At 43.6% G+C, this 24,156-nt stretch overlaps 1 protein-coding gene across 2 annotated transcripts in view; it reads right to left on the bottom strand.

Annotated features, from left to right (window-relative positions):
• The window catches only part of LOC144767454 (cytosolic phospholipase A2 gamma-like), an 892,628-nt gene that overhangs the window by 298,585 nt on the left and 569,887 nt on the right, over positions 1-24,156 (bottom strand). For both annotated transcript variants that reach the window (XM_078650877.1, XM_078650878.1), the window contains one exon: positions 19,602-19,739. In XM_078650877.1, the coding sequence (XP_078507003.1) occupies positions 19,602-19,739 (138 nt within the window). The remainder of the gene's footprint in view (positions 1-19,601; positions 19,740-24,156) is intronic.

Below are 24,156 nucleotides of genomic sequence, written 5' to 3'. Positions count from 1 at the left end.
AGCGGCACTTCCCAAGCAAACAGCCCACTGGAGCCGGGCTCGTTCTAATCCCCAAGTTGTCCGGGTAACTTTGGAAGAGGTTGTGCGCAGTTTATGCACCGTTATCTGCAGGATAAATGGCTGAATAGTAGATTAGGCGGAGGAGCTCGCGCTTCAGACGGCCATCTCCGTCGCTGGTTAGCTCCGCCCCCCCTGACACTGTTCTTATGGGTCGTACACCGCTAGCCCTTCAGTCTCTCCTATCAAATTTTGTAGATTACATAAAGTAACTTGGGGCCAGATGTAGGAGAGCAAATACCGGTCAGTAATGGGCGAATTCGGCCGTTACCGACTGGTATTTGATGTCTGACATGTAGGGGCCATCATTTTACAGAATCGTTAAATTTACCGAATCGGTAAATTTACCGAATCTGTAAAATACCGAATCGGTATTTTTACCGATTCGGTAAATCCATATGTAGGTGACACTACAGGCCCTTAAGAGTCGGTATTTTTCCACCCAATCCTATTGGGTGGTAAAATTCCGAATTCAGGTGTGCATGCACATCTGTGCATGCACACCTGTGCAATGTGACACATAGACATGCCCTTAGGGCATGTATGTGTGCCACATGTCACACATGCCTGTACTTGGGGTGCTACAGGGTGTCAAAGTGACACCCCCTAACCCCTTGCAGGATTCGGTATTTACCGATTCGGTAAATACAGAATCGGTATTTCCCATTGATTCCTATAGGCTTCAAAGCCCATAGGAATCAATGGGAGATACCGATTCTGTATTTACAGAATCGGTAAATACCGAACGTTACAGATTCGGTAATTGAGATTTTAGAATTACCTACATCTGCCCCCTTCTAATTTACCGATTCATAAATACCGAATCGGTAAAATTAGGTATTTATTTATTTATTTATTTTTTTATTTTTATTTTTGTTTCTTATATAGCGCGGAATCGACCCCGAGAGGTATCTCTGCGCTTCAAGATCTTCCAAGATGCCAGATCAGTGTCATAGTCATAGAGAGCCCTAAATCTTATACAGCCGGAAACAGATGAATCTTCAATGATTTCTTAAAGGCATGTAGATTAGTAATCTGTCTTAAAGTAAGGGGCAAAGTGTTCCATAGAGTAGGGCCTTTATATGACAAAGCACGACCCCCTTGTCTTGCCTTCTTAATCCGCGGAATCTGCAGCAATTGAAGATTGCTAGAGCGCAAAGAGCGGGTCAGAATGTATGGTTGGAATAATTCAGCCAGATATTTAGGGCCAGATCCATAAAGGCATCTGTGAATTACACAACACACTTTAAACTCAATACGCTGGCGGATAGGCAGCCAGTGGAGTTTGTGCAAAAGAGGGACCTAGGAGGGGCGTCAAGGATTAATCTGGCCGCAGTGTTCTGGACTACCTGCAAACGGCTTAATTGCTCCTCGTTAGCTGATAGGAGTAGTCCATTGCAGTAGTCCAATCTACTGACGACCAATGTCTGAACCAGTGTTTTCCTGTAGCAGTCATCTAGGAACGGGAACACACGCCTCAGGAACCCAATGGTCCTGAAACAGGTTCCCGCCACCAGACTCACATGTTCCTTTAGTGATAACGCCTGAGTCGGTAAATTAAAATTACCTACATCTGGCCCTTGGCCTCTTAGTTAACCAAGGTAAAACCTGCATTATGAAATGTGGAAGGACCACTCAAAAGTGTAGAGCCATGAAAATAGATGGTACAACCATTGGTGTCATGAATCGTTTTTGTTACCTTGGGATTTTATTTGACAGAGACGGGTTATGGAATAAGGTTATAGCCAAAAGAAAGCAACTATTTAGCAAATGCTGTATGGCCCTCAGGAGCTTTCCTAAATGCCTGGGTACAAATTCTCCTGATGTGCTGATTAAAATTTACAACACTAAGGGGGATATTATCAAGAAGTGGGAATAAATATCTCTAACCGCCGTTAGCATGACTTTTTTTATCGCCGTCTACCGCAGGAAATTATCACCGTGTTAGCGGTGTATTAACAACACGCCGCTAACAGGCGACAGTCTTCCTTGACTACGGGGGGCTCCATTTGAAGGTGTTGCCAAGGATGCGAAGGGTGTTGAAGCAGCTGGAGGTGACGGTGTAGACCTGTTGGTTCATGGTGAGGGATCAGTCGAGTACGATGCTGAGGTTTTTGGCATGCTTCCGAGGGCAGCGGACACCAGTTATTGTCCCATGCTGAAGGAGTGGGTCCAAGGACGAGGACAACTGTCTTCTCGGCGTTGAGCTACGGCAGCTGTTGGTCATCCAGACTTTTGCAAAACAACAGTTTATGGACAGAATGCAGAACATGACATGACATGACATTGGTCATCCAGACTTTGACGTCATGCATTCCTTTCTGGAAGTTGGGTCTGGCGGAGGTGGGGTCTTTGGTGAGGGAGGGAATGAGCTGGATGTCATCAGCGTAGGATACGATGTTGAGGCCGTGTTGTCAGACGATGGCGGCGAGGGGGGCCATGTAGATGTTGAAGAGGGTCGGGCTCTGTGAGACTCTGCAGGTGATTTACATAGGATCAGAGAGGAAGGGTGGCAGTCTGATCCTTTGGCTTCTTCCGGTGAGGAATGATCAGATCCAGTAGAGGGCTGTTCCTTGTATGCCGGCATCGTATAGTCTGGCGACTAGTGTGCTGTGTTGAAGGCCGCTGAAAGGTTGAGTAGGATGAGGGCTGCGGAGTGGCCTTGACCCAGGAGGGTGCGGATGTTGTCTGTGTTGGTGAGTAGAGTGATCTCGGTGCTGTGGTAGATGTGCGGAGGTCAGGGGTCAGTGGGGTCCCGCAAGTGGATGCCTTTCATGGTCGAGGCTGTATATTTGGTTGTGACCGGCGTACAGGTGGAGATGGTGGGTTTGGCTGGTGTGTCAGGGATAGGGGGCCAGCTGTGGCATCTGGTGGATGGTCAGCGAAGTTGTTGTAGAGTTTTATGATCTAGAGGTGGAAGTAGGTTTCACTCGTATTACAGAGGTATTGGGACGGGGCGATTTCTGTGGCTTTGTTGCGTGAGTTGGTGAATTCATGGAGAGGAGTTGGCCTAACGGCTAGGGTGGTCGACCTTGAATCTGGGGAACTGGGTTTGAGTCTCGGCAATGAGGCTGAACATCCTGTGATTCTGGGCAAATCACTTAATCTCCCCATGCAATTGGTGCTATGCAAGGTGCTCTAATACCCGATTTGGGTCAAGTTCGCGCTATATAAAACTCTGTAAAAAAAAAAAAATGAATGACTTCAAAGAGTTGCTTGTAGTTGGTGGAGTTGTTGAGGATTTGGCTGTGGTAGGACTTCATGGCATCCTTGTAGGTGCTGTAGATTTCGGGTGTCTTGGTGTTTCTTCAGTTCTTCTCCAGGCATCTGCAGGTGTGCCTTTCTTCTTGGTGATCGGTGGTGAACCAGGCGGCTTTGCTGGGGTGCTGTTTGTTGGACTTGTGTAGCGGGGCAAGCTTGTATGTGCAGTTGCAGATCCATGTGTGGAGTTCTCTGGCTGTGACGCTGGTGTCGGATGTGTTGGAGATTGGGGTTGTGTTTAAGGTCTGGCGGCAGTGTAGGCAGGAGAACTGGCCGTGGGTCATGTTTGGCGACGCTTGTTGTCAGTCTCTGAGTTTTCCGTGATTGAGTGAGAGGAGGGTGGCTGAGCTGTAGCAGTGACTGGCTCAAGATCCAGGGTATCTGGCGCAGGTCACGGTCAGGTCACGGACGGACGCAGACGGGTTTGGCTTAGGCGTGCTCTACGCGTCAGCGGCGCATGTCCGCTGTGCAACTGCACAGCGTCTGCCATTTAGGAGAGGGAGGAACGATCAGCTGGGAGGCAGCAATGGGCGACGACAGGGATGCGAGCTACAGGGGCAGCAGCGGCAGGAAGCGGGAAGTGTGGGCTCTGAAAAGCCACAAAACAGATCACAAGTTAAAAACAAGGGATAACTAACTGATGTAATCATGCTTTGTATCCTAAGGGGGTGGGAGGGTGGGTACGACGGCTCCAAACACAGAGCAGGGCATGGGCAGATTGGCCTGTCCACTCAAGTGCGCAATGACTGTTTGGTCGTCCCACTCAGACAAAACAGTCATGCGCACTTCTCGGTTCACAATACAGGCTGCATTGAAGCCTGTATGGCAAACATGGCCACCCCTCCGGCCCCTGGCTGCATGATGTGTCCCGTTGCCGATTACCAATCCCACTGCGGCATCGCAGCGTTGTGTTTGACTCAGGGAAGGGAGCCTGGCTGCCTACTTCCTTTTCCTGGAAGCAGGCGCAGGAGAGCAGGAGCTACAAAGACACAGGACACAGCTTTGAGGTAAGACTTCCCTCAATAAATTAAACACAACACACGCTCACACACACATCCCCGCGTCTACGCACCATCCAGTGTTATTTCCACCGTTTACCACCTCACAGTTGTCCAGCACACCCCTCACTTCTCAATGGTGGCCGCTGTGCACCCATGCACAGGGGGCTACCCCTCGTGTGCCAAAGGCACATACGTAGTTGCGATACATGCCATCACCTCACATTCCATTTCAATGCATACTAATACTAGGCACATTGCAACAGTAGAGTGGGTGTTGCATAGTGGAGACATAAAGATCACTGTAACCACTTCAGTGAGTGCAACCCAACCGTGAACCCTCAAATTCCTTTTTTGAGCCTCCAATACACATACACAAATCACATTTGAGACAAATGCACACCCCATTTTTCATATTTTACTCCAACAAACACCCCATTTTTCATATTTTACCCCAAAACACCTGATTTTTCATATTTTACCCCAGAAAACACACAATTTTGTATATTTTACCCTAACAAACACCCCATTTTTCATATTTTACCCCAGCAAAAACCCAATTTTTCATATTTTGCCCCAAGAAAAATGTACATTTTCAAATTTTACCCCTAAACCCTTACACACCTGAGAAACCTTAAATCACCCTATTACTGACCTCACAAAGCGTTGTGATCAAATGCGATGTTAAGGCACCCACGTTGTCGGAGTTGCATTGTTAACAATGTACTGCCTGCATTGTAATGGTAATCTCACCTGCCAAAGGCAACCCATAGGCTATGCCGTTTGCGTCCGTCTGCCCCTGTACCTCGCTCAGCACTAAGGAGTATTCCTCTTGGACACTCCACCGCTACGACACCAGTGCCCTCCTCGCCATCAACCCTGGACGCCACCTCGCCTGCCAGGACCAACCTCTGTCCCATGCCAAACATCGCCTTCACCATCACTGACAGCTGCAGTATCACCTGCAAGGAGCACCCTGACCGTCAAGGAGGAGGCATTGTCATCACCTAAAGAGGCACACTCCGACTGACAACGCACTCTAATGTGCCACAGGTGACCATGGACCACGTCAACTCCCAGATCCCGACCAAGCCCATGCCCAAGCCCAAGCCCAAGCCCAAGCCCAAGAAGATCCTCTGCAGCACCCACATGTAGAGGCCCCCAGGCCATGGCCCCCCATTGGCAAATACCATTGTAGACCTCATTGCACCACAGGGTCACCCATCCACTGACGACATCCAACTCAGTGAACTCAAGTTCCACCTGGACAACCCCAGTGACCAGAGCAACACCTCTTCCTGGGGAGGGTCACCGACATCAGACGCAAGCAGTTAAGTAACCTCAACAGGCCACATAGCAGGACACACGGTCGAACACGTCACCTCCACCAGCGGGTACTTCAACTACAGCCACAACACCGGACTCTCCTGGATCGACCATCATTGGTAACATCACGTCTTCACCTTGCCCAGTGGACGCCACTGCCATCCTCGCACCCCCTCGCAGCTGGATAAAGGCAAGCGAAGAACATCTCGTCAACTCCCTCTGCACCAACACTCCACCAATGCTTCCAAACGATGACACCGCAGAGTGCAACCACCACCGATGGATCTCTAACAGCGCCGACATTCGGGCACCCCTCATGAACAGCACGGCATCAGTACCTTCCGCCTGCCTGATGGCAGGCATGAGGGTGAGGCAGTGCCACAGGGATAGGATGGCCCCATGCACTGCTGGAGTTTCATCATGGTTGTGACACAACTGCAGCAATGCGTGACTTCAGCGCAGGTGGATACGTCAGGATTCCTGACGTGTCTCTCATTACTTGCGTCATGGAGCGTTGTCCAGTGATTACAGCGCATCCATGCTGTTGCAAGAAGGGCATAGTGAGAAGTGCTGCAAAGCTGTCTTGTCGCAGCACAGCAACACTTTTCATGACTGTGGCACAGAAATGTGCACTATCTTATTGATTGTGTGCATTCCTGCGCTGTAGTTTTGTCACAGGGCTGCGCTTCAACATTGCTTTCAGCACTGGCCAGCGCCAAAACCTGCAGAGATATGGGCCCAAGTTTTATCACCATTTTTAAGACCAGCTATTTTCTGGTCTTAAGTAACTGGCTCTAATTGCAGTTAGAGACAGTTTTTTGGCTCTCCAGAATTTCAAGGAGCCCCTTGATAATATGGAGTAGTGGTGTTTGCATGCCTTTTTGCACAGGAACGCCTATTTTGAATGTCATTAGCGATAAATATTGCTAACATGCTTTGATATATAAAAAAAGGGTCGCTATCGCACAAAAACTTGCTCTAAGGCCCGATAGCTGCAGCTTGCTAATAAGGCAATAAAATTATCGCTGCATTAGCAGCAAAAAAATGCTGCTAAAGTGGCTATAGGCCCTTGATAATATGCCCCTAAGTGTCTTAGCATAGCCACATATGGGGCAGCAATGTGAGGATATAGAAAATGCACAGATATCCAAACTTTAGAAAATGAATTTCTTAGATGTCTATTTGTCCTACCAAGAAGCACATCGGTTTACATATGTCATGACGAATTGGGGATACAACACATTACAGACAAAATTAAACTGCAACCAATTCTTCTTTGGTACAAGATCTGGACCTCAGAATATACAGTGCTTAACCAAGCTATTATTGAGGATTGTCTCAAACTAAGTTCACATCTAAAAATGTCATGGTTATCTTATGTGCTACGTTTCTTTTGTGATTTAGGACACCGTGAATACTTTGAAAGTCCAGAAACACTGAACAACATCAGTAGAAAGATATCAAAAGAGGAAGGGATGACACATCTAGAAAACCTCTGATTGCTAATTGAAACCCACAAACCTAGTGTATTAAAACACAGCTTATTTTTCACACTTTTAGTATGCAACCCTACCTCAAAACAGCATTAAATGGTAGGCATAGATTTTTTTTGACCCGCCTAAGATTAGATCTATTCCATAGACTAGTCAGCTTTCCAAAAATGAATGACTGGTCAACAAATCTAATTAGTTGCCCCTGCCATAACATGATACCCCAGGATACAATGCATGTGGTTCTTTTCTGTAGCTTTTATAGTGATTCAAGGAATAGATATATTCTACCAGTTATTAAACCACTTCGTTTTATGCAATGCAGTCCGGCCTATTTATATCTGCAATCATTGCCCATATTATAGATTTGTTGTAGATTGTCATCCTTTTTATAGGCAGTGTTTTACACTAGAAAGTCTATTTTATTAAGTTCATCAGAATAGGACATATGTCCCATGTTCTCCTTCGATCCAGGGAATACAATATACACAAATGAAGGAATCTAGTCAACGACTTGTAAAGTTCATTGCACTGTATGGATCTATTTTGGGAAACAGCCATCACAACGGGGGCATAACAACGCACTACCATTACAACGAAACTTTTACAACGCAAGATCCATTGCAACGCATGCTATTACAACGCATCCCATTAAAACGCAGATGCTATCACAACGCATGCCATTATAACGTAAGTATGGGTACGTATTCAATTCAATTTAATTAATATTAATGTAATTTTAATTTAATTTACTTACATTTTTTAATTACTTTTATTAAATTTAATTTTACATTTTTTAATTTAATTTAATTAAATGTTAATATAGTTTATTTTAATTAAACCCCTACACTATCCAACACTTACCCTACTATTACACACCCCTGGAGTTAGAATAGTAATTTTAACCCCTACACTATCCAACACTTACCCTAATATTACACCCCCTTGGAGTTAGAATAGTAATTTTAACCCCTACACTATCCAACACTTACCCTACTATTACACCCCCCTGGAGTTAGAATAGTAATTTTAACCCCTACACTATCCAACACTTCGCCTACTATTACACCCCCCTGGAATTAGAATAGTAATTTTAACCCCTACACTATCCAACACTTACACTACTATTACATTCCCAGTGACTAAATTAAAATAAATACCTACCCATACTTACGTTGTAATGGCATGCGTTGTAATAGCACCTGCGTTGTAATGGCATGTGTTGTAATAGCATGCGTTGTAATGGATCTTGCGTTGTAAAAGTTTTGTTGTAATGGTATGCGTTGTGAATGTATGCATTGTAACGTCATACATTCTCTATTTTTTACTGAGCATGTGTAATAATATTTATTTATAGATTTTTTCTTTCGATCTTTTTAGTGTATGGTTGGATATTATTTACGTACTCATTTTTCTGACTAGTCCACTGTCCGTCCGGACTTTATTAGGTGGATGGACATGAGGGCAAGGTCCTTCAGCTTGTATTTTTTTTTCTCATTTTTGCATTGGCTGCAATGTAGAATAGGTCCACTTATATGATTGTGGAATGATTAGGTACTGTAAAAATTGGTTATATGATGAAATCTGTACAAATATATATGTCACTTATATAACATAACATGTAAGTGCACGTATCACCCGAAGGTCTCAAGGCGCTGAGTAACAGATGTATATTGTTACCCAACTCAATGGTACTCGTTTTATCGACCTCAGATGGATGAAAGGCAGATTGGACCCGCCAGGATTAGAACCTGTGACCATGAGGTCGAAGACAGGCCCCTACAGTGGATGCATTAGTCCACTGTGCCACCAGATCCGGAAACTTCTTAGGTACCTTACAAATTGCTTATGGGGAATCTTTGATTCCTATGGTGCTTTTGTAAAATGGGTATCCAGTTATATTTTACTATGATACTTATACATGTATAAATACCTGCTGATAACTGATTACCGACTGACATATGAATCCCATTCTATCCTTTTTTAACCAACAGCAGCTGTTTTATATTAATATTTGATAAGTACTGTACAATCCTGTTTGTTTTTAAATGTTGCTTTTATGGATGTTTTTTATACTTTCGAATAAAGTATATCAATGAATGACAATCTCAAGAGGCTTTTTCCTTTTTCTATGTGTGCTGCAAAACAGAGCACACATAGAAAATGGAATAACAAGGAGAAATAAAGATATTTCTTCTTGTGTTTGGCTCTTCCATGTAATACAATTTCCAGTGATGGATATGGATCTGACTTTGATACTTTGTTGCCCACACTCTATATACTGGGCTTAAGATATATTGATTTCAATATATTGATTTCAATGTCTATGTTGTTCATAAGCAGGACACAATTCTTAATTACCAAAAATATCAACAAAGGGAGTGAAGAGGTGGTGCAACAAGGCACCGCGGTGGGCTAATCCTCCTCTTATGAACGTCTAAATAATCAACAAAGACCACCTGAAACAGACATACAATACATATTCCGATGGTGTTGGAATACACTCAGTGTGTTAAAATAATGTATTTTAACACACTGAGTGTATTCCAACAATTCTTAATTAACCTCTGCAAACCATTGGGCCTGCGGGAAAATACCACTGAATCGTCTGCATAAATCAGTGCTGGAAAAGGGGTAGATTTATTTTCCGGAGGTCCATCCCCTTAGGTGACAAAATGGGTGTCAGACCATTCATGTTTAAAAGGAGCAAGATCGGTGCCAAGCCACAACCACATCTGATGCCTCGGGACAACCCAAAGGTATTCGTGGACTCTCCCTCTGTATTATACCTATCTTTAACTGACACCACCAATGTACCAATGTAGAGCAAGTAAGAAATCGATCAAAGGCTGGGTCAAACCAATCTCAGCAAAAAAATGCACAATTTAGCGCAATTTACATGATCAAAAGCACTACATGGATCCATGAATCGAAGAGCGACCACTTTTTGCTTTTGTATACTTTTCGATCAGTAACCTCAAATGTAGTACCTAGTGCTGTGGTCTCAAAATAGAGGTGGGTGGTGAACTTTGCTCCGCCACCAGAATTCGTAGAGTTTTGACACTCGATGCCCTGCGGAGTTTAGCAAAAGCACCGCCAGCCGCCAGTGGAGTGAAATTTACCTGCGTGCTCGCCCGTCATCCATATATACTGCGCTTTGGTATTTAGGTTGGGATTCTATTGGGGCATTTTTGCAAGCGATTGTGCTTGTTCTTTAGCTTAAACACGACGTGACGGGAGTCCAGTGAGTTGCTTACAGCGACCTCAGCTCCTCTGCCACCACACTTTGAGCTCCCAGGTCCACAGCATTTGGACAGAACCAGTTGCTTCACAGGACCCATGTGCCACCAACTGAGCCCGCCAGCGCTGAGGTCACCATGAGCTCCCTTGCCACCATGACATAACATAACGTGTATTGGTAAAGCACACATTCACCCCCAAAGGGACGTCTTGGTACTAAATAACAGATGGTTATTGTTACCCAACTCAATGGTACTACATCAGGAAAGTGAGGCCAACATCAACTGCATTGTCAACCAGCAGCAGCGGCTGCTGCAGGTAAGAGCAGTGTGCCCGACTGGGGGGGATTTAAAGAGATGGCCACAAGGGAAAGTTATTTATTTATTTCATTTTCACTTGTGGTTCTCTCGAACTCCCCCCAGCTTGCCCCTCCACCTCACTGCTCCTATCTGCAGTGGCCACAGCTGGCTGCAGGCCTCCTACATCTACTACGTCTACTTGTACATAGTGGGTCTGGGGTTGAATCTGTTCCATAGAGCCAAACCGCAGGCTGGCTAATCCACAGGTCTACTTTCTGTACTGACTGGCCCATAACAAAAACATGTGTGTTGCCAAGTGGATCGGTTGAGTTCCCTTGCATGGGTTGGTTAGGCTGAGTTAGGTTCAGTCACATGCATAGTTAACTCTTTCCCAGCTCAGCCATACTTGTGGCAAAACTGTTCTTCATCACTTTACTCATCATTTAGACTATCACCACAGGCTTTGTAATTCATTCCGTGCAAAATAGTGTGTTCGGTAACACCATCATTATTGGAATTGGTGCATTTGAGAGTTGTAATAGTTACGAGTAAGCGAGGCTTTGGCTTAGAGGCCATGCCGATGATGGACTGATGGTGCGATGGGCGCGTGCAAAATGAGGTGAAGCGTGGTCTAAGATGAAGTCCCCGCAGAAGGGAGGATGACCCTTGGAGCGTAGAGAAGGAGGCACAGTACACAGGGCGAGGCATGGCGAAGTGGACCTCAGGCCAGAGAAGGCAGGAGGCAACGCAGCTGGCATGTGGAGGTGTCAGTGGGTGAATGCAGGCACAGGAGGGAATCGAGGGACGGAGCGGTGCAGAGGAAAACAAGGGTGACAAAGCCATGCAGGTTGAGTGCAGGGCTGGTCCCACGCCACAGGAGTAAACAGTCCTGATGTGGTGTAAACCAGCTTTTCAAAAGCAACAGTTGCTGCATGTTTTTTACAGACTCGCTGTTGAATCTAGGGTACCTCCATCACATCCTTCTAAGCTCTTCTTTACACCATTCACTCTTCCCCACACCTCTCCTTCCACTCTCCTTCCACTCTCCATATCACACTTGTTTACCTCACTTTAATTATTTCTCCCTTTCCGTCCCTCTGTCTCAAGCAGCTCCACCCGGTCCATCTTTCTCGCCCACTCGGTCTCCCCTTTCTTCCTCTATTGCATATTCTCTCTTATGCTCTGTCACTCTCTTGTTCATCTTCACTCCTGTCTCTCTCTTTCACCCCTATTCTTCCACTCACTCTGTGGACCTGTTGTGCCCCCTCACCTCTCACCCTTCCCCGCTCCCACCTCTCCCTCTTTAGCTCCCTCTCACTTTGTGGAACTCTCTAATGCTCCCATCTAACTCTCTCCTCTCTATCTGACTCTCTCCCTCACTCCACACATCTCTACCCTCTTCTAGTACCTCACTCCCTCTCCCATCTAACTTCCCTGACCACCACCTTGTCCATCGCATGCACCCGCTTATGTACCCCTATAACAAGATCCAGCCAAACAGGACTCAAAAAGCCCTTCGACCCAGTGCATTAAATTGAAATGGCAGAAGAGTAATGGTTTCTATAGATTGGGTAACTGCTCCCAGAGCTCAGCCAGAAGCTTCAATCCCAGTTTACCTGCCCGATCCTGTCAGAGGTTCCTCGCCTGTCAGGGCACTCATTCTTTATTAGGGAAACATTAGAGGCACCCAATCGCCCTCAAAAGGGAAAAAAACAAACAGAATCCACTAAAAGTGCTCTGAATGCTTTGGGGTGATAGGCCTTGCTATACAGAGCCTGGTACAGAAAGGTTTTTTATTTAGGTCTTGACGGAGTTCGCAGTGTTCCACGCTTTAAAATCAGAACAAATGGCGCCATGTGCTGCGCAAGCAGGTGGTGCTTCTTTCTACAGCTCGAGTAGATGTTCTACTCAAGTGGCAGCTTCTACAACGTGAATGGAAAGTTTCTCAACGCGAGTGGTAGTAACCATCCCCAGCCACCCTATTGAGAAATCCCCCTGGGAGGTGGTCTGGAGTTAGATTGTCCTTGCTTGCTCTCGCCAACTTAGCATTGGCGAGCGAGGGAAAAACTCTCTGTGTGATGCGCAGAGTGTGAAAAGCTCCATGAGCAGACAGGAATTTCATGCCCAGACCTAGAATTTCATACTACGATAGAGTCACTAACAACACCAGTATACTCCACCCACTCTTGCAACACCCCGGAATCTCTCAGAGTTCTGTGGAGTGAAACTCCACGTGTTCTACCCAGGCTTACCTTAAACCTTCTCTAAATCCATATTTCACGATATTGATGGCCCCAGACTCAGTAGCTGCTCCTGGAGGAAGTGCTGTGGGGGGGTGGGGCAGGGGAGGGGCAGGGTGGGGGGTAGTAAACTCTGGATTAAGGCCGAATGGAGTTCAGTAACTAAATAAAACAAATCACATTGCACGCGCTGCAAAGCCAAACCGCGATGCAGCACGCAATGTAATTCGTTTTATTTATTTATTTTTTACTGAACTCTGTTCGGCCTTAATCCGGAGTTTACTACTCCCTGCCCTGCCTCACCACCCCGCAGCACACCCTCCAGGAGCCGTACTGCCCAGACTGCTGAACCCAGGAATTACTACTGAATCCAACAGAGATATTGGCCATTAGCAGGAGGTTTCATGTCTATTGCCTTTCTTAAATATGGGAACTATGCCAGTGAGCTATCATGAAGTTGGAATTTTGTGAATAGTCACATAGTTCCAAACCTTGTTGATCATGGGGGCCTACAAAGTGATGTTTTCCTAATATAACTCCATTGGGAATCCATCAAAAGCCAGGTCCTTTCTACAGGGGCTGGAAGAGATTCAACAGTAAAACATATGTCAATTGGGGACATATGGGGATCATCCTCCTGAGGCTTGTACTAGTCATGCTGAAAGGAATATATATTTTTTAAATGATTGGTCCAACTATTTACGCTGTCATTGCTCCCAACCCATTACTCTTAACATCCACTTTCCACCTCTGTTTAATAATATACCTAAAACCCTTGGCGTTCCTCTCTACAAGTTTTAATCAGGCTTTTCCAAGTTTCCTCTTTGAGGATATGCTTTCTTTTTTGTAAACGATAATTCATACTCGTTCCTTGCTAGGGCTATGGTGGCACTATCCCTAGGTTAATGTTTTCTTGTGTCAAATACTCCAGGGGCCAGATTTACTAATCTCTTGCGCTGACCTTTTTTCTTACAGGGTGGCGCAAGGGCTTAAGTGAGATTTACTAAGCCATGCAAAGCCACCTTAAGTGCCTTTGCATGGCTTAGTTAATCCAGAGTAAACCTAGACAGCGCAAATTGCTGCCTTGTGTCACTCTGTGTGGAAAATGCATTCTATGGGTGAAGAATGGGCATTCCCATGCATCCACCCATGGATTTTGGGCATTCCCAGATTTACAAAGGCTTGTAAACCTGGGAATATGTCAGAATGGTGTGCTTTCCCAACAGAGGTGTAATGAAGTCAAATATCTTAATTTCTCCTAGGTATTTCCTCTTTCTATGAGTGCTGCATTCTGCAGCACATGTAGAAGAGCAAAATGCCTCAAAGGCCAACAAAACACACCCTTGCACAATTGTTCAATGGTGCCTGCCTTGCCGGCAGGATTGTTGTGATGCAGGAAGGTACACCTTGCACAATCCAGAAGAGTGCCTGCATTGGCACTAGGCAGCACCCAGTGTACAGGGAGAGAGCAGGAGTGTGTAATATCTTAGTAAATTTGGCACATTCCTGCTATCTCCCTGTGATGTGCAGAGCAGCAGTTGTCTTGCCACGCTGCTTTGCGTGACATTTGGATAAATCTGGCCCTAGTTCTTTTGGGTATGCCTGTTCTTACTAACCTTTTACACAATCCCCCCTTTATATCAAGAGCATTCCATCCTTTTTAGTCTTCTGAAAAGCTACAAAAACCTACCCTTTTGTTGACCTTATTAATCCCTTGTTTCTTTTCCTTATTTTTTATAATTATGTGAATGTTCATAATGCAGTTCAATTAAATTCCATTAATACGCTTTGACCTAATCACCTACTCTTATCCACAACTTTAGGCTGCACAACTTTGGGTATTACCTCCTACATGGTTCTTATTGAATTCAGGGCGATCGAGAAGTAACGAGTGGTGTCACATACCAGTCAATTGTAGAAACACCTGAATTATAGAAATAAACGGTGTTAAGTTGAATTTCTACTCAGAAGTTGAGATAGTGATAAGTGGAAGAGATTTGAAAAAGCATTGGGAAAGGCAAGAACATCAGAACAACCTTGATAAAACAAGCATTTGCAATGCAATTGGTCTCGCCTTTGGGACCTAATATGTATTTAGCTATGCAGCATATTAGCCTGGGTGCTGAAACGTCTAATGTTCTTTAACATGGAGTGAAAATAAGCACTAAACTCCATGACACACCTAGAGAGAAATATTGTCTTTCAGCGGGAAATGGTATAGTCCAAAGCTCGGTTTTTAATATAAAATCAGGGCCTTCGGTGGTCATATCACTGAGAATACAAAATTTGAAAAAAATAATATTGTCTACGGGTGCTCGTAGAAGACAATTTCTATGTACTGAAATTTAGAGAATGCTAAAGTGATTCTGGTATTTTACTGACCTCTGCTGGTCGTTTTCTATCAAAAAAGTTAAATTGAGGCAGTTGCAAGAAAAATAAAAAAGGAAAGTCGCTCAGCAGAAAGAAATTCTGGTATTTGACTGACCTCTACAGGTCGTTTTCTAGCAAAGACAGTTGAATAGAGGCAGTTGAACAAGCAGAACGCAATTCTGGAATTTTGCTGACCTCTACAGGTTGTTTTCTCTCAAGACAGTTGAATAGAGGCAGTTAAACAGAAAGAAAAGTCCCTAAGCAGAAGCAGACAAGTCCTAGGGCTGATCTCAAGAGCCCACAAAGTGCATACACATATACTAAGGTATATACAAGAGGTCTTGAATGCTCGACCTAAAAAGAGACACAAAGAAACAATGAAGCTGAAATCTGTGAAATGGAATATTAAGTGGGTGGGTGAATGTCAAAAGGCTCACCCTATTTAGAGTGGAGTTTTTAACATGCAAATTTCTTGTCAAGGTTGGCCATGCAAGGCAAAACAGATTTAGGCAGGAAAACAAAAAACATTGTCCCAGAAGTAGAGGGACAATACTTACTGCACATGAGGAGCGTCTGTTATTTTATTTAAGAAGGACACTTCTGTATTTTAGTTTTTAAACAAAAAAAAACACATTTCAAGCAGGCCACCATGACACAGTGGCCTACCGAGTATCTTTGATTACTGAAAGTGCTCCACTCTTTTTTTTTTTTTTTTTTTCTTTGTAGGCACACGCATGGCATTACACAGAGTACTAATACATATGCTAATCAAGTGGTGAACAAATTATAAGCAGTACTTTGATTACGGTACAGTTTACACAAAAAAAAAAGAAAAAAAAAAGGAGAAAGAAAGAACAAAAACCCTATATAACAAATTACATCGGTTTACCAAACTAAACATATCTTAAGGGGTTAAATCAATTGTGACTTTCATTTATCCTCTCTTTCCATTGATGAACTGGTTCCCATATTTTCCTTCCCAACCTCCTTGCCCTTCTACCCTTTCTAGCATAAATGCTTTTTTCTAAATTAAAAATCCCCAGTAGCAGGGCAATCCACTGTTGTGTTACTGGAGGTATTTTATCTAGCCAGGCTCTGGCGGTCAACAATCTACACACCGCCATTGCTACAAACAAAAATTCACGATGCATCTCACCATCAAACCCTGTAACCCCTAACATAATTACAGTTGGTGTTAGCGTCACATCCAACTCAAGTGTACGACCCATAAAGTCTTCCATACCTTTCAACAAAGTTCTTAATTGAGGGCATGAAGCAAAGATATGTATGCTGTCTGCTGCTGGATCGCTGCAGCGTGAGCAGGTAATCCCTGTAGTTCCTCCCCACTGTGCGATGCGAGCCGGGGTATAGTAAAGTTGGTATAAAGTTTTATAATGTTGGTATTGAAGCGGGGCGGAGCAGAGGACAGAATAACCTAATTCCAGCGACTCCGAGAAAAATCGGCCCTGTATTCCTAATTTTCCTGCCCATTTATTTTCATATTTTTCAATATCATCCAGCTTCAACTCTACCAAGATAGCATAAAAACTACGAATAGAACACACCCCTCCTTGTTCTATAGCTTCCAAAATACTATTTTTAGCAAAACCAGCCTCTCCCGCTTTTTTCCTACTGAGAAAACTCCTGACCTGCAGATATTTGAAAAAACTCTGCCTGGCGATGTTAAACTTTGCCACAAGGTCGGAGAATTGTAGTAACTTTTCGTCTGGGCCCAACAGATCCCCTATTTTTATGATTCCTTTTCTAGCCCATTCTGCCATAATAGCATCAGCGAAAATTGAAGGTGGGAGGGATTTATTCCTGAAAAGTCTCGTGTATCTATTAAATCTACCCAACCCACATTTTTTTGCTACCACTGACCAGATGTTATGCGCCGCTAAAACAGTCTTAAACGAGTACGTTTATAATATGAAGAGTCGGCACAACTTAGGAAAGCGTTCGCTGTTTCTGAACCCAACACAATGGAGTACGCCATGGTCGAAAAGGCATTACCGTTCAAATCTACACCACTCGCACCAATTAAACCCTGCATATAATGAAGAGCCGAAGCCCAATAATATAATCTAAAATCTGGAACCCCCCAACCCCCCTTTCCCTCGGTAAGGTCATGAATTTATAAGCCCGCCTGGTCTTCCCATGTGCCCAAATAAACTTATTCAAAATTGACTCAACCTTATTAAACCAGGAGAACTCAAACATTAAAGGTATTGTTCTAAAAAAATAAAGAAACTTAGGGAGTATAAGCATTTTAATCACATTGGTGCGACCCACCAATGAAAGTCTGAGATTGTTCATTCTAACCAAATCTAAGCTTACTTTTGTCAATAAGGGGGTCATATTCCGTTCTACCACTGTCTCAAGGTTAGCCGATATTTCAACCCCTAGATAGACTGCTGCCGGAACCACCAGTATATCATCGCAGCTAACCATTGAATTCTTAATGATTTGTGTTTTGGTACTGTTAAGCCTATAGCCTGAGATTACGCCAAATTTTTGGGCCTCCTGTTCTATTTCTCCAATTGCCATGGATGGGTCCGGGGTAATTATAGCAACGTCATCTGCGTATGCCAACACATTAATTTCTAAACCATTCAAGCAAAGGGGCAGAATTCTATGGTTAGAATTAAGATACCATAGATAAGGGTCCAGATAGAGTGCAAAAAGAAGAGGAGAACTCGGGCAGCCTTGCCTTGTCCCCCTTTTTATCTGTACCGCAGCCGTAAGTTCTCGGTTAATTTTAATTCTAGCAGTTGGTGCCTTATATAGAACCTGGATTGCTCTAAAATAACCTTCACCAAACCCAAAGTGCCTCAATATTTCCCATTGATACCCACAGGCGACCCTGTCGAAAGCCTTCTCGGCATCGAGAAATAAAGCTGCAACAGGGCCGCCCAAGACCTCCATGGCGTCGAAAGAAGTAATCACTGTTCTGACATGTTCTGTGGTGCCCTTCCCTGGGATGAACCCATGTTGGGCTGGGGAGACCAACTTCTCTATGACTGCTGCCAATCTTGTTGCCAAAACTTTCGAGCATAGCTTCACATCAGCGTTCATTAAAGCTATAGGTCTATACGACCCAGGGGCTGTGGGAGGTTTGCCTTTTTTCAAGATAACTATAATTTCAGTGCCTCCCCAGGAGTTTGGAATCGAAACCCCTCTCTGAGCTTGAGTGAGCATATCCATTAACTCCAACCTGAGGGCCGCCAGAAATGTTTTATAGAACTCCACAGGAATCTGATCTGGGCCTGCAGCCTTTGATGATGGGATGTCTGATAGGGCTGATGTTAATTCTTCTTATGTTATACTAGAATCCAGTTTTTCCCTTTCAGCTATCTCTAGCTCGCTCAATTGAAGATTTCCTAGATAGTCCCTAATTCTTTCGCTACTCTCCTCTTCTTCCACGTCGTATAATTCTGAATAGTATTTCCTAAACTCTTCTCTTATGCCTGCAGGGTCTGAAATCAAATTGCCTAATCCATCTTTCATATTCTTAATATCTCCTGCATCAATCTTCTGCCTCGTTCTAACAGCAAGAATGTGCCCCACTCTCTCACTCAGCTCGCAAGCCTGTTCCTTCCTTGCCAAATAATTTGCTGCTATTTTGTTAGCGATATTTTCCGCTATTTCAGCCTTTAATACCATAATTTCCAACAGCTGTTGGTCCAGGGGGCTTCCATTCAGAATAAACCTGCCCAGCTCTTCCTCTGCAGCTAAGAGAGAATTGACTTGTTGTTCTATCCTTTCTCTTTCCGCTTTCTGTCTAAACGTTCTAAATCTTAGTGTCTCGCCCCTTATCCCTGCTTTAAACGCATCCCATGCATTACCACTACTGGTACTACCCTTGTTAATCCTCCAGAACTCCCTTATCCAGATATCCATGTGTCTGCAATAACCCACATCTTTTAAGAGAGCTCTTGTCAAGGTTGGCCATGCAAAGCAAAACAGATTTAGGCAGGAAAACAAAAAACATTGTCCCAGAAGTAGAGGGACAATACTTACTGCACATGAGGAGCATCTGTTATTTTATTTAAGAAGGACACTTCTGTATTTTAGTTTTTAAACAATAAAAACACATTTCAAGCAGGCCACCATGACACAGTGGCCTACCGAGTATCTTTGATTACTGAAAGTGCTCCACTCTTGTTGGTGGGGGCGGGAGCCATTTCTGAAATAAAAGGCACGTCAAAAAACCAGGCAAAATACAGCATATGTTCTGCAACAAGACTGACAGCCGGAGACTCAGCAGCAAACGCGAGTGAATAAAAAGATGAGCCATGTCATTAAATACTATTCACTTGCCTGCTAGGCTGCTCACTAAGTCCAGTAAGGGTTGCTTCGAGTCGCCACCTCCAATGCTGCCAGTCACTCGTTTCAGGATCCCACTCAAGTCAGTAAGGAGGGCCAAGTTAAGAAGCGTGTCAGTACCTAGAGGTAAAACTGAAAAGAAACAGGTTTGGCGCTCAGTTGCATCTTAAAAGTAAAAATAACTATTCCGGAATCTCTCAGTAATCTTGACACAGAAAGGTGCAAATTAATTTCAGAAAAACAGTAACATGATTATAATCTATTCGGAATTGATGTTCCATTAAGGCGATCTAACCAGAAAAAGAGATTTCTGAAAGTCACATAACGCATAACAGAAGGCAGTATATGACACTGAAGTAAAAGTGCATACAATTGTAGACCTTTAATTATATACCAAGTTCTTATTTTTTGGTTTGTGTAGGTTACTTCCACTGAAGTACAAACAGAATAGGTGGGGTTATTTGATATGGCTCTTTAAATAGCATTTACAACATTCACATGACAAATCATTTTAAAAATATAAACTGATAACAGGTGCAGGAAGAGGAATTTCAGTCATTTTAAATAGGCAGCTGCCCAAGCGTCTTAAATTAGTTTTGTCCTTCAGATTCCAGGACACACAATAAGCAAGCATGCATTAAATAAGAAAAGAAAATCGGGTCAAATTTCAAACGCGCACTTTGACCTCTTTTGTGGCTATGTCTGGAAAGAATACACAGGCCGAGAAAGCAAAAGACACACAATTGATGGACGGAATGCAGAACAAATCAAAACATTTACCCCCAGTCAAGAGATCTGGGTTAACTGAATCATTCTTTTTCTCACCATGCCACCCCAGTTTAGACCTGGACATATGCAAATCCGTCTTGACCCTGTGCCTCATGGGAACTGTCCAGCCCGAACTGCCAAGCCAGGTCCTCCCTGGACCGGAAACAAGCATCTTAGGACCGGTTTCAAGGTTTCACCACTCTTCAGCCAGAATCGCTTGATTCCAGTGGCATGGAGAGCAAGGGACGCACGTCTGGGCATACCCATCCCACTCGGGGTGACAAATGCAAAAACAACAATTGATGGACAGAATGCAGAACAATGTCATACATTCACCCCAGTACAGAGATCTGGGCCTAAATCCATCGTTTTTTTGCTCACCATGGCATTCCAGTTTGAACCCAGCCGTATGCAAATCAGGTCCTCCCTGAACCGGAAACAAACATCCTGGGACCGGTTTCGGGGTTTCACCCCTCTTCAGCCAGGATAGCTTGATTCCATGTCACTGGAATCAAGCTATCCTGGCTGAAGTGGGGTGAAACTTCGAAACTGGTCCTAGGATGCTTGTTTCCAGTCCAGGGAGGATCTGGCTTGGCATTTCCGTGAGGAAAAATACCTGAATCTGCTGGGATCCACAAATTTTCGCCTAGCCAGCTTTCCCCCACTTCTCCTAATAAAAACGGTATCTCACTTGTGTGACTCCCCCAGTCGTCCCACCAACAGGAAGATATAGAGTTTTGTTTAAAGTGAGAAGACACTTGCTCATCTCTGTGGGGCTCTGGCTTCAAGTGGATGAATCCTGCAGTGCTCCTGCAGCAATACTAAAGGAGGGATCTACTAAGGAGAGGTACCACTGGAAAGTGAAGATTGCCCCAGAGAACTGAACAAAGTGAAAGCTGTTGGCTCAAATGCCACAAACTTTCAGTCAATGTGAAGTGAAGTGCTATGTTTGCTGCATGTCACACTGATAAAAAGAATAATCTCAGGAAATGAGGGAAGCTCTTTCCTCATCCCCCAACATTATTTATTAACCCCTCCCATGCGCCCGCGATTTTGCGGAAGTGCGGCACTTCCGCAAAACTGGCGGGCCGCGTCGGCCATTGGCCGACGGCAGCACCAGCGAGGTAGCGTTGGAGTCGGCCAATGGCCGACGGCAGCAAGGAAGGGGTTAAAAGGAAACACCTTCTGTGTTTGCATCAGAGTAATTTTCTCTCACACTATGGTGAAAAAATCATTCCCATCTGCAGCAGTGTTTGACATTCAGCCAGTCATGGCTTCGTAGTTTGATTTATTAATGGTCTAACTTTATGGCTCCAGTCAGCCACCGTGATATATAATTAAGGCTCCCAGTTTAATGTATTTTTTTTATTTTTACATTTCCCCCTATTTTCATCCATATTTATTGTTTGGCCATCTTAATTGGTATTTACCTATATTTATTTTCTGTTCTCTGCATAAATTGAGTAGTAAAATGGTATATTTCCACATTTATTTCACTGATAAACATGCACTCATACTTTGCTGCCTTTCGCGTTTTAGCAAGTTAAGTAGCCAAATTTAGCAAAACACTACACCCATAGGTAAATATCAGTATTATAATGCAAATATATTTTAACATATGACCGGTGTTAGGGGAACCCTAAACCTGTTTTTTAACTTCCCTTGCTGTCTATCTGCTCAGCAGTTGTTCTGGAAATCATGAAAAACAGCATAGAGTCACCCACTGAGGCACACTTTTTCATATTTTTCTGCTTAAAAAAACCAAAAAACCAGGAAACAATATTTTCTGTCTGCATTTATCTGTAGAAAATCAGTAAAAACAGAAAACTGGGATCCTTATATATAATATACTTTTATACAACATTCTATTACCTTTGAACAGAGATGGTTAAATGAAAAGTCCCATTAGGGAACTGTGAGGTATCTATTAGTGATCAGTCACCAGGGTTGTTTCATCCATGTATATCAAAGCTATGACCGAGCTTTCTCTGGTGCAGCACCTAGAATTTGGAATGCTCTCCCACCTAACATTAGAAGAGTTTCGTTCATCCTTGCTTTCAAAAAGGAAACCAAATCTATTTACATGTCATTATCATGGATCCACCGTGATCATATGCATGCTACCTCTCACCGAACATTAACCTCTTTGGGGTACTGTATATATGTGGTTATTTTTTTTATTTTTTTTTGTAAGCATAATAGTTTTCGCAAATAGTGTTCAACTGCTGATGACTTGGTAACATAATTGTTGATAGATATACTAATGTAAAGCACTCTGATACCCCACTCATGGTCATGTCCGCGCTATATAAAACACGAAATAAATAAATATACCAGATCCTTCCCAGCCAATATGCTCCTATTTTCCCAGACAGCATACATTGGGGTAGGTGAGGGTGGGAAAACCATTAAAGAAGTTCTTCATAACTCATCTACTGCCAATCCATCCCTGAACATCTTCAATTATTTCTTTTATTAGCATTTTGAGTCATAAACACAACACAGTTTGCATATTATGCACATTTTGCATAAAAAGGCACAGTTCGGATTTATCAAGAATACGTACTCGCCCGTTGTATCCCAGGTAAGAGTCCATTGATACCCAATGAAGCTGTGCGTTTCCATCAGTTGTGTCTACATCCGTATACCTTATCGTTAAAAACATCAACAGGGATTAAACAATATCTAGCAACTATGCCCCCCCTTTATCTTCCTTCCATTTCATACCATGTCAGTCATGCGTGTTACTACCTTTGGTCCAGAGTAAGGTTCCCTGAACATCTTACAAACCTATACACTACTTGTTTTGAGCAACTCTAGCGCCCATTGTATGAAAGGATATTCTCTCTTCTGGGGCATCAATGTTAGGGAGTCCACCACGGGGTTCCAGGTTTTGTCAAATTGTGTGCTTCTGCCCTTCATGTTGTGTGTGATTCTCCTTATCACTATAAAACTGCCATAGAAAGGAGAACCATAGTGTTCAAGTTGAGGCTTCTTTCTTTTTCCAGTATGCTGCAATAAGTCTCTTGGTAAAAGCACAGGAGGTTGTACACAAGGGTTTTCTAAAATCTCGCCCTTCCTGGTTCTTCTGCCTACAGCAAGATCTTTACTGGGTCTCTATGAATTGAATTCTCTTGCACTTTCTTCTACATGACTAAGGACCTTTTTTCCCAAAAATCTGAATCGAATCACAATCCTACAATATGCACATAATTGAGGCTTCCTTGTTCTTCATCTTTAGCAGTGGTCTGAAGCTTCTGAATAGATTTGTCTTTGTATACTGGGTGTAAGGTACCAGTGCATCATAATTCTTTATTCAGACTTACAGTGGTGAATTGTTCAGAAACAAATGAGTATACTGCCCATCATCCGCTCCCACATCTTTTAAAATATCACCTTCCCCAGATTGTGTTCGGTATCTCCGCTTTATTAGAGTTCAAGTTTCATTTGCTTTGGTATATAGCCTTGAAATGATGCCGTTCATGATACCATAATTTGCTAGATGTTTTTTACAGGGGTTAAGTGAGCTTATCGCTGATCATTTATGGTGGGTCTACATTGTCCAATGTCTAGTTTGTGCATATTGTAGCCTATCTAGTTCGTTCAATGTTTTCTTATAAACATAATTTGGCCTTTGTCAAACATATTTCTTACAATTAAGTACTCCCTTGGCCTCAACTTTTTAGACCATTAGGCCTCCTGGTGAGAATTATGGATTGTAATGAATCAGTGTAATGGGTGAGAGGGGTGTAGTGAGACCAGCTCCCACTGCTTATAGTAG

The sequence above is a fragment of the Lissotriton helveticus genome, chromosome 7, assembly GCF_964261635.1.
Source record: "Lissotriton helveticus chromosome 7, aLisHel1.1, whole genome shotgun sequence".
Classification (NCBI taxonomy): domain Eukaryota; kingdom Metazoa; phylum Chordata; class Amphibia; order Caudata; family Salamandridae; genus Lissotriton; species Lissotriton helveticus.
Note: the sequence above shows the minus strand (reverse complement) of the source record. Positions and strands in the feature narration are given on the sequence as shown.